The 14529-nt window shown below is 42.4% G+C and overlaps 3 protein-coding genes across 3 annotated transcripts; 2 read left to right on the top strand and 1 right to left on the bottom strand.

The window, feature by feature from the left end:
• The first annotated feature begins 102 nt into the window (after positions 1–102).
• Positions 103–2368, top strand: LOC105386590 (vacuolar protein sorting-associated protein 51 homolog). Its single transcript, XM_048622857.1, has one exon. The coding sequence runs from the start codon at positions 223–225 to the stop codon at positions 2317–2319; it is 2097 nt and encodes a 698-aa protein (XP_048478814.1). The 5' UTR covers positions 103–222; the 3' UTR covers positions 2320–2368.
• Positions 2369–3027: 659 nt separating this feature from the next.
• Positions 3028–13101, bottom strand: LOC105386612 (titin). The gene is made up of 5 exons (XM_038109388.2): positions 12949–13101; positions 12066–12728; positions 11403–11466; positions 4729–11203; positions 3028–4367 (listed from the first exon to the last, which is right to left on the bottom strand). The coding sequence occupies exons 2-5, from the start codon at positions 12713–12715 to the stop codon at positions 3970–3972; spliced, it is 7587 nt and encodes a 2528-aa protein (XP_037965316.2). The 5' UTR covers positions 12716–12728; positions 12949–13101; the 3' UTR covers positions 3028–3969.
• Positions 13102–13306: 205 nt separating this feature from the next.
• LOC105386591 lies at positions 13307–14213 on the top strand. Its single transcript, XM_011557189.3, has 2 exons — positions 13307–13653; positions 13772–14213. The coding sequence occupies exons 1-2, from the start codon at positions 13383–13385 to the stop codon at positions 14053–14055; spliced, it is 555 nt and encodes a 184-aa protein (XP_011555491.3). The 5' UTR covers positions 13307–13382; the 3' UTR covers positions 14056–14213.
• The last annotated feature ends 316 nt before the right edge of the window (positions 14214–14529 follow it).

The following is a 14529-nucleotide window of genomic DNA, read 5'->3' as shown; positions in this document are numbered from 1 at the left end:
TATGTTATTATTCTCAGAAAAATGACTCACGTTAGTTTCCGAACGTTTTTGTTTATGTCTAGCTCCATCCTACGCTGCTGTCATGTTACTGTCAATTTGACATTTTAATTTAGTTTGAATGTCAAAATCTGTGATTGCTGTGTTGTTTACCTAAAAATGATTGGTATTTTACACTAAAATCCAGTTAAAATCAATAATACTTGTTCTCAAAATAGGCGAATCATGGCAGAATCCAAGAGTACCGAGGATAATCCTCTCGACATCAATGGCACCAACTTTAATCCAGATCTGTACATGGAGAAATTGCTGAAAGTTGCGAATTTGAAACAAGTTATGGACAAAGAAGCTGAAATTGTTACTCAGAGCCAGTTTTTACAGTCAGAAATGCAAACTCTAGTGTATGAAAATTACAACAAATTCATATCGGCTACAGAGACCGTTCGTAAAATGAGGTCAGACTTCAAAATAATGCAGGAGGAGATGAACAAACTGACCGAGAACATGAGCAAGATATCCTCCTTCAGCGACCAGATATCCGAGTCCCTGCACGAGAGCGAGACCAGCCTGAGCCGGCTCTGCGCCACGCGGCAGCTGCTCGACAAGCTACAGTTCCTGTTCCTCCTGCCATCTCAGCTGAATACTGCCATTAATGAAGGGAGATACACCGACGCAGTCCACGACTACACGCACGCTCAGAGAGTATTACACAAGTATGGAAATCAGCCATCCTTCCAGAGCATCCAAACTGAATGTTCTGAAATAATATACAGCTTAAAGAATACTCTTCGTGAGAGACTGCTCAGTCCTGACACCACAGCGGCCGAGCTGGCTGAGAGCGTCAGCCTGCTGCGGCAGTTGCAGGAGACAGACTCCTCTCTGCAGGATATATTCTTAAGTTGCTCCAAAAGCAGACTGGATCAGCATCTACAGACTTTAAACTCCATGGTAGAGACTACGGATATCCTGGAGTGGGTGGAGAAATGCAACAACACACTTCTCGCTGATCTCGGTATCATCATATCCTGTTATCATGAAATGTTTCAGGAAAACTATGACACTCATTTACCTGAGTTTGCTGAAGTGGTCATGTCACAGGTTTATCATCTCTTCAACCAAGTTGTGAAGGTTCCTGAAAATATTGGAACTGAAATTTTAATTAGAGGTCTGGATAAATATTTCAGAAAGCTACAAGCTATGACAGATATTATATCCAGTGAAGTGATGGCCAACAAGGCAATGGAGGCAGTTGTTCAATGTATAAACCACAAGGCCACTATTCAGCAGCAGAACATACAAAATCAATTCAAAGAAAGCCTCATGAAAGTTAGGCAATCCCTAGCAAGTAAAGGATCTGAGAGTGCTGATTTGAAGGATATACTGAACACTTTGCAAGTCTATCTAATGCAGAAAATTCAGGCTTCACTACTAGATTTGATGGCCTTCCTACAAAACAATCTATCATTTGGTCTGAAACCATGGTGCGCCAGGGCCGTTTCAGAAGCATGCTGGAACATAATATCTGAAACTATGATAAACCTCTCAGACATGGTGACGAAAATGGCCAACACACAGAATTCCAGCAACAACATTCCTTTCGAATTACTTCTTATTTTAGCCAAGTTATGTTTGGAGCTGCAGGAAAGCGGGGTGTCGACGCTGCACACGCACCTGCAGAAGCTGCTGGAGGAGACGGCGCCAGGGCTGCAGCTCGAGGGCAGGGACGCGGGCGGCGCGCTGGGGCCGCTGGGGGCCGCGGCGCAGGCGGCGCTGGACGCGCAGGTGCGGCACGCGGGCACCACCGCGGCGCAGATGCTGCGCGTGTCGGTGCTGGCGCGGGACTGGCTGCGCGCGCCCGAGCCCCGCGGCCCGCGCGCCGTGTGCCGCCGCGTGGTGGAGACACTCGCCGCCGCCGACGCCGCCGCCGCGCAGCTCTTCCCCTCCAGCGTCAAGGCGTCCAGCGACTCGAGCCGCCGGACCATCTGGTCGCGGACGGCGTCGTCGTTCTCGCCCATTAACAGGTTGTTCTCGGAGAGAATCGAGGTGTTCAGCCCGGCGTGCGCGGACCGCGGGGCGCTGGCGACGGGCGCGCTGAAGGTGGCACTCAAGGCGCTGGTGGAGTGCGCGCGGCTGCGCACGTTCGGGCGGCACGGGCTGCAGCAGCTGCAGGTGGACTTGCACTTCCTGCAGCAGCGGCTGGCGGGCGACGAGCGCGTGCTGGCTGCGCTGCTGGACGACGCACTCGCGTCCGCGCGCCTGCGCTGTGTCGACCCGCAGCTCATGGATCCCAGCATTGTTGATATAATTTGTGAGAGAGGATAGGTTTAAGTTTTAATGTATTGTATATTTGATTAATAAATGCTTATTTATTGACGTAACTATTTTTTTAGTGTGATTGTAATGAAAACCAATTTATTTTATTTAATACAATTTTATTTATAACCCAATAACCGTATCATCATATTAAAAATAATGATTATCTACATATATTTCTTTACTGTTAAATGCTTCTAAAACATAAATCTCACGAGACGACCTATTGTAAATTTGACATTAATTAATTACATTTACAAAATGTTAGCCACGAGATACATAGTAAAGAATTTCAATTAAAATTAAAAACAACATAATAATTAATACATAATATACTTCGTTATTTTGGTCCTAGTCAACTATTAAAATTATTAAAAAAACAAAATTATATTGATGTGCATTATTATGTATTGTTTGGTTTAACTTACGATTTTATCCAAATCGAGGTATTCTCGCAAACTTATTTTATAAATTAAAATTTATATACTAAAACAATTTTAATGATATTCTTGCAATTCATAATTAATCTTAACTTAAAAAAATGAAGGAAATCTAAAACATATCTAAATGATAAGGAAGCTCTAAGCCATGTGACAATTCCATCAATATTTAAATAAATGGTGGTGCGTAATGGTATCTACTAAGCTCATTATTTATACATATTTATTATGATCCCTAGGGTTAACAGTGCAACACAAATAACTTCAAGTATGATAAATAACGGACATTGAGACAAGATTCGAATATGGGTCCACACGACGACGTTAGAGACTGGCAAAAGCCACATACTAAAACACCTTCTGTAGTTCAAGGGATCATCTCGATTACAGAAGAAATATATTTGCATTTTTTGAATATCATTTTATGTATCGTTTTTGGAAGAAGGCAGGAAGTACCTCAAAGATGTAGTTTAACCATAAAGTTATGAAATTAAAAAAAATATACTTAGGTACACAGATAGCAAACCAACATGAAAGGTCAGTTTTGTAATAATTTTGTAAATTGGTCATCCAACAAAAGTTTAAAGTCCAAAACTATGCATCTTATAGTTACATAGCAAACCAAGATAAATTGCACTTTTGTAAAGAAAAAATATCGAGTTTTCTGCTTATAACTAAGTTATAACATAAATTATTATCCTTACATCATTTATCTTAAAAACAAATTGACAAAATATCCTTCTATCATAAATTTACATATAGACATTATAACGTTTCTTTCAGATAAAAATATTGATTTTGGTGTTAACGTTTTTTTTAATATCTTGTAAAAATATTCTCTATGATACAAGAATGGTCCGTATGTTGCATTATTGTGTGAACTTTGTTTTGTTTCGATCTAACGATCTACACAGACCTAGCATCATCTAGATAGTTGAGGGTATAACAGTTAGTGAGTAAATGGTTTGGGCTTGAGTCAGTATCACAAAGCCAATGCGTGGCTATGCCAAATACATAGCCATAGATATAAAGGATATCAGTTAGCTTCTTGTAAGTTTAGAGAAGAGACACCGAATATACAATAGGCAGTACCTGCCTACCGCATGATTTTCAATGACTGTTTTGCAGTACAAACGGAGAGTATTAAGTCTAATATGTCAATAGATCATAGGTCAAGTCCGGAGCTAGTCTCCGTCCAGTACCACTACTCACGCGCAGCTCATTTCTTGAGCTTCTCCTTTTCCATGAGTTTCCTCATTTTCTCTGGCACGGGGACCCCCCTGTGGGCCGCGCTCTTCCTCGCTTTCACCGAGGACTTTGGCTTGGTCGCGGTTTCAGTCTTGGGCTTGTCCTTGCCAGTAGTTTTAGGGGTTTTGTCTGAGGTGCTTAATCGAGTTTCGGGGTGTTTGGTGGTGGTTTTGTCGTCTGTTTTGACGCTGGGTTTCCGTGGCGGTGTCTTGGTGGCCTTGCGGGGTTGTTTGTCGACCGGGGGTGGGGGCGAGCGGCGGCGGCGGACGCGCGGAGGGGTGTGCGCCAGCGAGGTGTGCCGCGACAGCAGCGCCGCGCTGTTGAACAGCTGCCCGCAGTCGCAGCGGTGGCCCACCGGCTCCGTTGTGCCTGGAACGTTCAATAAATTGGTAAGTAATGAATTTATGTTTATCGGTGAAAATGTCGGTATAAGTGATGCGATGACTATGGTTTCATGCAGTATAAAAAAATGCTTAGTATCCATCGAACACACTTTATAAACTGAAATATTTTGTCAAAAAATAAACTGAATAGTGAATAAATTATTATATGTTTTTATATTTTATAATTTTTTATATGTATCCTAATATTATATATGTATTTTTATTATCTTTTATATAATTATTAGAATGTATTGTTATTATATATTAAAATAATTATTAAGTGACTATTTAGTTTTTAGTTCTTTCATCTTACATAATAAAGAAATAATTAGTGGGGTATAACTTACGTTTTCGAACTACTTCTTTAACTGGATTCAGTTTGTGCCGGGGCGTGGCGGGTTTCCCGAGGGACTTCCGCTTGGCTATGCCCACGAGAGACTTTCTCCTCTCGGTCAGACTCTTCTTGGGCATTTTCTTCTCAACTTCCGCGGTCGGTTTCTTTTCTTGTTTAGTGACCGGTTTCAGCGCCTTTTCCGCAACAGGGAACGAATATTTAACGTCGCTGTCGTCGGAGTCTGTGGAAGGCACTGGTTCGGGTTTGGGGGTTTTGGGTTCGGGTTTGGGAGTTTTGACTTCGGGTTTAGGGGTTTTGGGTACGGCTTTGGGTATTAATTGGCTTATGGATTGTCCGGCTTTCGTTTCAAGTTTAGCCCTCAAGCGTGGAACCTTCGGCGGGTGTTGTAAGGACGTCCGCCTTTTGATCAGATCTTTGGAATTCGGGCGTTCTATTTGTAGAGAGTTGCGCTTCAGTGCCCTCACTTTCATGAATGTCTTTCCTTCCACCTCCTCGTCTTGTTTGAAGTCTGGGTTGAGCATATAACGCACGTCATCGTCATCGCTCGATTGTTTGTTCTCTTCGATCACGGGAAGGGGCAGTTGCGTCGTTTTCTGCCTCTTAGTCACAGTCGCAGCAGTCCTATCTTTTAATGGTAGCTTTTTCTTAGGGGTATCTTTTATAACTATTGTTTCAATGACTTCGGGCTTTTTAGGTTTTATGGAGCTGACAGGAGGGGGTAGTGCTGGCTCTGTTTTGACTTTCTTCGTCTCAGGCTCTTTAGGAGGTGCAACGGGAGGAATAGCCGGCCTTGTGAATTTATTTTCAACTATAGGTTTTTCTGGAACAGATTCTTTGGGAGTCTCTTTAATTTCTGGCTGCTTTTCTTCTATTTTGGTTTCGGTAGTTTTGATCGGCGCTATGGATTGAGATTCAGGAGCCTTGTCAACAGTTTTAGTGTCCACGTGGACTGGTTCTACTTCCGCCACTTTAGCCACGTCTTTAGCGTCGTCATCTGGAATGCTCTCTACTGACTCTGCACTGTCCCTGCTCGTGGCATCATCAAGCTCTGGCTCAGTTGGTTTTGTTGCAACCGGTTTCTTTTTCTTTTGGCAAAAGACTGAATGTTTGTTCAGCGAATGCTCATTAGGGAACACCATATAGCAGAGGGAGCATTCGTGAATGATATCCTTAGTAGAGAGAGTGCTCTTCACGCTTTTATCGTCCGACTTCTCCGAGCCGGCCTCGTGGTGCTGCTCCTTGTGTTCGATGAGATGGTGCAGCTTTCTGAACGTCTTCTTGCAGACATCGCACTGCGGCGGCGGCGGCGGCAGTGTCTCCGGGGGGGGCGGGGCGGGCTTGTCCGCGGGGGGAGTCTTCTGCTTGTTCTTGCCGTCGTGAGTCTCGCGGTGTTCGACCAGGTGGTGTAGTTTGCGGAAGGACTTGTCGCAGGGCTCGCAGCGGAAGGCGGCGCTCTGGTCGTCGGCGGGGCGGGCGGGGTCCCGCGTAGGGCGGGCGGGGTCAGCGGGGCGGGCGGGGGCCGGCTGCTCCGTCGAGCTGCCTCGCCGGGGGAAGGCCGGCGGGTTGTGGATGATGCGGTGCTGCACCAGGTGATGCAACTTACGGAACTCTTTCTTGCACACGTCGCAACTGAACACCGACGTCTTGTTAGCGACCGGATTCTCGGGCTTCTTCGGCTCGTCGTTCTTGTGCTGCATCTTGTGGCTCACCAAGTAGGAGAGCTGGCGGAACGTCTTGCCGCAAGTCTCGCACGTGAGGTTGTTGGTGTTGTGTTGGCTCTGCGGCTTGCTGGCTCGTTTCTCCTGTGGTTTAGCCGGTGCTTTCTCACTGGAAGCTTTGGGTTTGACGGGCGTGTCCTCGATGACGATGACGGACGACTCGGCCGGACGCGGCGTGGCCGGCTTGTGCTCCTTGTAGGAGTGGCTCTGCTTGGAGGCGAGCGTCTCGTTGTCGGAGTCGGACTGGCTGGTCCCGCGCCCGTCGGACGCGGACCGGCTCGGGGACGGGCCCGCGCAGTGCTTCACGTGCTTGAACACCACGTTCTCCGAGCGGAACAGCTTGCTGCAGATGGGGCACACGATGTTCTCGTTGATCTTGCCCATGGTCCAGTTCTCTCGCACCATTTCGTCGTCGGTGGAGTCGTCGGAGCTGGTGGCGGGCTTGCGCTTGGGTCTCTCCCTCTCTAGGCGTGGTTTCTTCAGTGGGCTGGCGGGGGCGGCGCGGGGCGGGGGGGAGGGCAGCGGGTGCTTGCGGGGCCGCCCGCGCCCGCGCTTGGCCGGCGTCTGCGCACTCGAGTCGCTACTAGTATTCGTCATCGAACTGTTCCGCCCCGCCTGAGTCTCCAGTAGCTCGGCCGCCTTCACCAGGCTGTCAATAGCTGACACCGCGTGGCTCTCGCTCCTAGAAACAGGAGCTTTCTCCGGCAATGTCTCCGGTTGGATACTCGAACGGCCGAGTAGATAGCTCTTTTTAGGGAAACTTTTCGGACTTTTCTCCTCGTGGCTTCTGTAGTAATCCTCCACCCTGCGTCGCTTTTTAGGAGACGCTTCCAGCCCGAGGTCTAGTGGCTCTATCAGCTCCATGTCCGGGGCGTCGACGGGAGTCAGAACCTGTTTTCTTTGGTGTTTGGACTTCCTCGTACTGTCTTGTAATTTGGATTCGTCCACAGAGTCCAACACATCTGAATCTAAAGAGTCACAAGAGCTGAGTGCCGTAGAATCCGTTTCTGCGTACTTCTTAGCTGGAGACAAATCTCGCCCTTGAACATTCAACTGACTCGGCACGAATTCAGTACTCGAGTCTATGAAAACTACTTTAACTGGTTTATCTTCCGGCATCGTTATGGTGGATGCCTTGTGATGCTTGGCTGTCATGGCCGAGTGGTAAGCCATTTGAACCTTGGATTTATTGTAGGTGTCGTCTGCATGGGGCGGTGCGTATCGCGACTGGCTCGCTTGTAGTTTGGCGGCTTGAACGTTGGATACTGTCTGTAGTTTCGGCTTCACTTCGCCGTGGATCAAGCTCCTTGGATGTTTATTATCAAGATCTTTTTCAACCACTGACTGCACTACTTGATGCTGCTGGTTGGAGTCAAAGTTCACAGTCATGCAGTTTTCATAAGTGATGGAGTTGCGTCGAGCAAACTTGTCGAATTCATTTTCAGTTATAACATTGTCCTTTTTGGCACTAAACGGTGGCTGAACACTAGTGACAGTTTGAGTGACCGGTGTCTTTTCCTTCATGTATGGTCGAGGCAGATTACTCTTCTTTTCCAAATCCATGTCTCCCGTTACTGGCACATGCTCTATTATTTCTTCTTCAGAGAGTTCCTCAGATTCATTACCTTTAATGGGATTTTTATTTGCGAAAGGAACCAATGGTGGAATTTTATTCACTCGTAGCATGGGCATCACTTTCGAGTGTGTCTCAGTTCGAATGTGTGAACTTTTGAATTCGTCATTATATTTCTGTGGCGACTCTTGCGCCGGTCGATCAATTGGCACCCCATGTAACTCATTCATTTTCATTTCAATATCATTAAGAATAGAAGCACTTTTATCCTTCGATGCGACATACTTTTGGTAAGTGCTGTATGTACTGGTTATTTTATCATTTGACTTTTCTCTGATAGCATTAAGCCTTGTAGCACTTTCAAGGTTAAATTTAACTGGAGGTCTTCTATCCATGAGGTAGTCCTCAATAGTTTTATCGATGAGGGTTTGAGTGCAGGGCACTTTGCTGGCAGCTTCGATCTTGGCCAGTTCTTCATCAGTCGGCGGAGGTATGACGAGCGGTTGTGATATTGGCACTATTGAATGTTTTGGCGTAACTTTCATTGGTTCTTGTTTTTTAGGAGGTTCGGGTTTGACTGGCTGCTTAGGATCTTGAGTGGTAACAGTGGTTTTTTTGACAAATGCCATTGTTTCGTTTTTAATCTTTTGTTTGTTCAACTCTTGGGTCTTGGCAGCCTGCGTTTTAGCCGCAGCTAGGATATTTATCTGATGTCTTTGACTGTCTATCTTCTTGAGTACGTCGCGTCTATTTAAATCGTTTGTCTGTTTAATTTGATGTGTATTGTTGGATGTCACTTTAGTCTCCTTGATTTTGTTTAGATAGTCTTGCTTGTTCACTTCAGTCCACATTCCAAATGGAACTGCATTGTTGTTTAACGAGTTTGCAGTAACAGGAGACTTGGGCTTATTGTCAAAAGCTGATGATATTTCTTTTATAACATCTTTATTTTCAGTGGGGAGAGCAGGTTTATCATCTTTCCTCAACTCACTAACAGATGGTGGTGACACCTTTGTTATAGTTGGTGCTATGTTTTTCAAAGCTGTTATACTCGATGCATTAAAAGTAGATTCTATAAGTTTTGGTTTTTCAACATTTTGCTTTATGCACATACTTAATCCCTTATGCACATATTTATTAATGAAATCATCATTCACAGTACTTTTATTCGGAATGTCTTTTGGCGTTACTTTAGCTTCGGTTTTGATAGAAGTAGTATTATTACCACGGGATTTATTATCTGGGATATCTACTGTTTTTTTGTTTGCTATAAGTGTTTTTGATTTTGATTCCAATGTTTCGGTTTTAGATACCGATGTTTCGGTTTTTGATACCGATATTTCTGTTTTTGATTGCGATGTTTCGGTTTTGGATGCCGAAGATTCGGTTTTTGATTCCGATGTTTCGGGTTTGGATACCGATGTTTCGGTTTTTAATCCCGATGTTTCAACTTTAGTTTCCGATGTTTCAGTTTTGGTTTCCGGTGTTTGGGTTTTTGTTTCGTTTTCTATCTCCTTCATAACTTGATTGGCTTGTTCCATTAGATTACTCTCTGTGGACTTCATTTTTAATTCTGATTTAATGGAATTACCTGCCTTTCTTACGATTTCCTCAGATGTTATAGCTTTCGGATCTGTAATTCCTTTTAATTCAATATCATTCTGTGTTCCTTCCACGGCTTTATCAACTTTGGTCAATGGTTTCGGCAAACTATCATGTGATTTTATAGAGTCAGTAACAGTAGGTAATTCACCTGTGGATGAGGAACCTTCATTTTTCTCATTAGTATAAATTTTTTTAGGTTCTAGTGAGTCCAAAGACTTTGTAGCCAATGGTGTGGGCTCATCTTTAGATGCAACCTTTTTTATATCAGAAGTTTTCATGTTTTCTGAAGATGCTGGTTCAGGAATTGGTATAGGAGCATCTATGTTTGTTTTAGTCTCGCTCACATTAACAGTAGCAATCTCAGGGTTCATTTCTTCTTTAGTCTCGGATGTTACATCTTTACTACCAGATTTTTTTGCATTGCTAACTGCTACTGCATTTTTTACAAACTCATCATATGTTTTTACCACCATATCAATTGCCTTTTGCTGTGCAGATCTGTCATCCTTTACTATTTCAATATCATCAGTTAATTGCATAGAGTCACCGTCTACGTGATATACCGGTATATTATCTGTTTGGTCTTTGTCATCAATGATTAAAACTTGACTTTCCTTTGGCACACTATCTTCTTCAACTTTATTTTCAACAGGCTTGACTTCTGTGGCCTTTTTGTCGTCCATCGTACTACAAATTATTTCATTTCCAGGTGTCTTGCTATCTGCAACAGGAGCTGATGTAACTTTGCCTTCAATAGATTTTACTGTGTCAGTTACTTTATGGATTTCTTGATGTGGATTTTCCGACGGTATGTTAGAATCATCAGATTTATCTACTATAGTATTTGGCGTTACAAGTTTAGTTTCACTCAAATCCTCTTTTTCAGTTGTTACAGATGCTACTTTACTTGAATTATCCTTTTCATGCTCTGCTAAGTGAAAAATATTTGGTGTGGAATTACTGTCAATATTCCCACTATCTTTACAATCACTGATAATATCTTTACATATTTCAACGTCACCCGAAACTTTATCCAATGAAGAACAACTCTTTTCAGTAAGTGTTCCTATGCTTCCTTTAACAATCTTAGTAGAGTCAGTCATCTCTAATATTTCTGAGCCAGAGTCACTTTTATCACTTTTAGTAGGTGTGTCAAGCAATTTTTGCTTACAGTTTTCAGTGTTTACCTCAATCTTTTTCTTAGCCTCAGAATGGCGACTTGGATGTAAGTGTTGGTCGACCATTGTCTTTGTAAGTGGAATACCATCTTTATTTGGAGTAGAATGGTAAGTCATTGGAGTGAAACTTCCAACTAATGGAGATATTTTAGGTTCATTGAGCTTGACTGGTTTCCCATTAATATTGACCTCTGACATGTTTTCTGGTAATCCCTTAGCAGAGGCAGGTTCTGGATTTTTATTTTGTAAAATTGGTGCAGTTTTAGATGTGGTTTCTTTAAGTGATTTAGGTTTTTCTGTAGCTTTATTTAAAGTTGAATCACTAACAGCTTTACTGATATCTTTTATAGGAAGATGAGGAGGAGGTTGTACAGCTGTCCCTGCATTCAAAGGCTGGAAAGGAAGATATTTTCAACATTTAGTTCTTCATAATTGATAAGTTTAAGATCTAAAGTGTCTCTGTTTTATTGATTCAACATAAAATCTATGGGTAGCACAGCCTGCCTTATGAAACAAATAATATATTATTATTCATGATGTTATATATTTTACTCACATATTTTCCTGGTAATTGAATCAAAACTATTCTTACCACATCTTTTGGCACCTCAATCTCGATCTCTTCATACACTTCTAGGTTGCCCTCTGCATTCTCACTGGAAATATAATATTACATTGAACATTATTGTAAAGGTAAATCATCAGGTCAATACTTCAACTTCCTACTAAATAGTAATGTTAATCTCGGCAACCAATAAGTATCGACCTTTATGTCACCTATGGATCAATAATAATGTGTATACTTAAAAACTATTTATAGCACAAAATTATGTTTACTCAATTTTATACAACTTTAGCAGAAAAATATATTGAAAGTCTGGGTATCTGTAGTCTTTGCCCATACTAAGACTTAAAGATCTGAGAGCTGCCATCACTACCTTTAATGCAAAGGAATAGAGCCAGTATTTGTGTTGCAAGCTCTGATATAAACAACAATAAGAAGTCCCGGTAGTGTACAAGTACCTAGGTATAACATTCTTTGTGGCTTCATTGTAACAAGCAAGTACCTATATTCATGGAATAAAAATATATCAATAATATGAAGGATTTTTCAAGACTACAATAAAAATCTACATAATAATACAACTGGTCACATGTCACATCATTATGAATATTACAGTTTGATGTAGATATGTATATTAGCCAACAGATTTAAGGATAAAGTGTGCTATGGAGTAATGTAGGGTATGCTCACCGGACTTTGAGGAACTTGAAGCTGGGCTGCTGCTGGTCGGTGTCCACGATCTGCACTGCGGCCAGCTCCTCCTGAGCTCCCTCCCTCCGGTACAGATATAACCCATTCCCTATGTCTATAGCATCTACATTCTTCCCATCAATCTGTAGCACCACTTCAGTGTCCTTGCTAGGAATAGCAGCCTCGCCGTCCGCCAGCCCCGAGTCATCCTCCGCCTGCTCCTCCTTACTTACTAGCTTCACCTCAGGGTTGGACTTCTCATCCACATCCATGCCCACATTGTCATCTATCACCAGTTCATTTCCATCATAGGAGTTGTCATTGTCATCAAAAATATCCACACCGCCTGACAATATGTTGGCAGCTTCAATGTGCTTGCCAATTTTGTAGCTATCTAACAAGTCATTTTTCTTATTGATTGGAGAGAGATCGGAGATGAGCGGGTCGGAGTCGGGGGCTGGCTTCTCCGCGGCGGCGGCGGAGGAGAGAGACACGTCCTTGCCGGGAGATATGACAAAACTGGAGTCTTCTTCAGTGAGAGAAAAGTACTTGGAGCTGTCGTTGGCGGAGAGGTAGGCCTCGCTGGCGGCGGACGAGTCCGCGTCCTGCGCGCCGCCGGGCTCCGCGCGCAACTGTGTCACTCTATCCATCGCCACACTTCATCTGTTACAAAAATAATATTTATGAGAAAACTCTTGTATGACAATCGCATAATAAAAAAATCTCTCGTAATCTTTAATTCATAATGTTAAATCATTAACTGGTTGCTCGAATTATCACCTAGGTCAATAGCAAATGAATTACTGTTAAACTTTAGTAGCACAAACGATAATGAAATCTGTGTGACACTTTAATGATAAACATAAAATAAATATGCACTTACCAATACAGTTTTAAAAGAGTATTGTGCAGGAAGTTCTTCTTTGAATAGTATTGTGTTTATTTGTGGAAATTGACGTGTTTAATATCTGAAAAAGAAATTCTGATAACAACACAACACATCAAAGATTAAAGATGGACGCAAAAATAGCGGTGTTGCCAACGCACTATATACATTTTCTACCATATTTGTAAAATCCACTTTTTACTGAATAGAAGAAAAATCGCCTCGATTATGTCCTACAAAAAGTCGAACGTGAGCGGTTACCCTAATCCTCAGACATGCATACTTCGACAGTGTATGTCGGGTTGTCGGGTGTAGTCTGTGTGATGTTTGTTTTCTCTATGGTGGCGTCGTTTTTTTTTTAAATTAACTGTCAAGAAATTCAAAACAAGGATTACCGAACCCAAAACTTATTTCTGTTTACTTTATTTTGCATGTATCTGCATTGTTTGTTCATCAATAGACATTGTTTATTACTTTTACCAGACATTTTGACATATTTATTTGTGCTACTCGTGTCCTTACTTTGTGTACAAGTGTCTGCTGATCATCATACGATGGCTCCTAGGGGTACGCCAAAAGCGACGCAAATACCACTGATAGAGCGTGGTAATTCGATCTCAAATGTATCTAAGAGCATGGTGCTGCCCGTTAGATCTAGAACAAATACTGGAAATAAAGCGGCACCCCCTGTTGGGCGCAAAGGTAAGGAATAAAACAGTAACTTATTCTTAAGTCTAGTAGAGCCCCTAATTTAAGTAATACTCACCTATTCAAATAAACTGTATCACCTGCGGACTCCTAATGTTGTATATTATTTCAGGATCATCCCCCTTACCTACTCCAAACAGTAAAGCTGGTGCTAAAAGGCTTATGAATCCAGTCCGGCCACTCCAAGACAAGCCGTTGGAGAAAAAGGTGACGGCGCCCACCACGCCGGGCCGGCGCGCGCGGCCGCCCACCAACAACACGGAGAGTGTCAAGAAAAGTATCAAGAAGAAACGCACACTGAAACCCGCACATTCTGGCGTTCCTGTCCCAGAGAAAATGAAGAAATTACTCCTCACCAAGTTTTTGCAAGACGAAAACGAGTCCAGACTGAAGTAAATCACTTCAGTTTAGATTTTGTATTGTGTGATCTTTTTCACATTGTAAATATGTGGGATACTTCTATGGTTTTTCATGCTTTTGCATGAGAACAGGATGGAGTCTGCCTTTAACTATTAATTTTTTTGATTGTCACTATATCATTAAGATTTGCCATGATTTGATTGGTTAAGAATTAAATATTATAGTTTTTAGTTACAAATATTTGCTGACTTTATTTTTGTTTAAAATAATGTACAGAGTGAAAGAAAATGACATCATAAATAATTTAGCTTGTGATTTCAATTTGATGACATGCCAAATTATGTAGTTGCATTAAATTTTATAATAAGCATTAGATATTAATACCTATCTTGTATCATATTTTGTTTGTGTCTTGATTTTCTACTTCTATATCTTGATAATCAATATTATCACTTATCACTTACACATTCTTTTATTGTTTTTAATATTCATTTTAAATTAATAAAAGCA

This window comes from Plutella xylostella, chromosome 9 (genome assembly GCF_932276165.1).
Source record: "Plutella xylostella chromosome 9, ilPluXylo3.1, whole genome shotgun sequence".
Classification (NCBI taxonomy): domain Eukaryota; kingdom Metazoa; phylum Arthropoda; class Insecta; order Lepidoptera; family Plutellidae; genus Plutella; species Plutella xylostella.
The sequence above is the reverse complement of the archived record's forward strand: the minus strand, read 5'-3'. Positions and strand labels throughout refer to the sequence as shown.

Excerpts from the sequence above, each read along its gene's own strand:
- LOC105386590 (XM_048622857.1), top strand. The coding sequence starts at position 223 with ATGGCAGAATCCAAGAGTACCGAGGATAATCCTCTCGACATCAATGGC.
- LOC105386612 (XM_038109388.2), bottom strand. The coding sequence starts at position 12,715 with ATGGATAGAGTGACACAGTTGCGCGCGGAGCCCGGCGGCGCGCAGGAC. Across the intron at positions 11,204-11,402 it reads TTGAGGTGCCAAAAGATGTG|CCTTTGAATGCAGGGACAGC; the intron begins GTAAGAATAGTT and ends CTTCCTTTCCAG. Across the intron at positions 4,368-4,728 it reads TAAAGAAGTAGTTCGAAAAC|GCACAACGGAGCCGGTGGGC; the intron begins GTAAGTTATACC and ends TGAACGTTCCAG.
- LOC105386591 (XM_011557189.3), top strand. The coding sequence starts at position 13,383 with ATGTATCTGCATTGTTTGTTCATCAATAGACATTGTTTATTACTTTTA. Across the intron at positions 13,654-13,771 it reads ACCCCCTGTTGGGCGCAAAG|GATCATCCCCCTTACCTACT; the intron begins GTAAGGAATAAA and ends ATATTATTTCAG.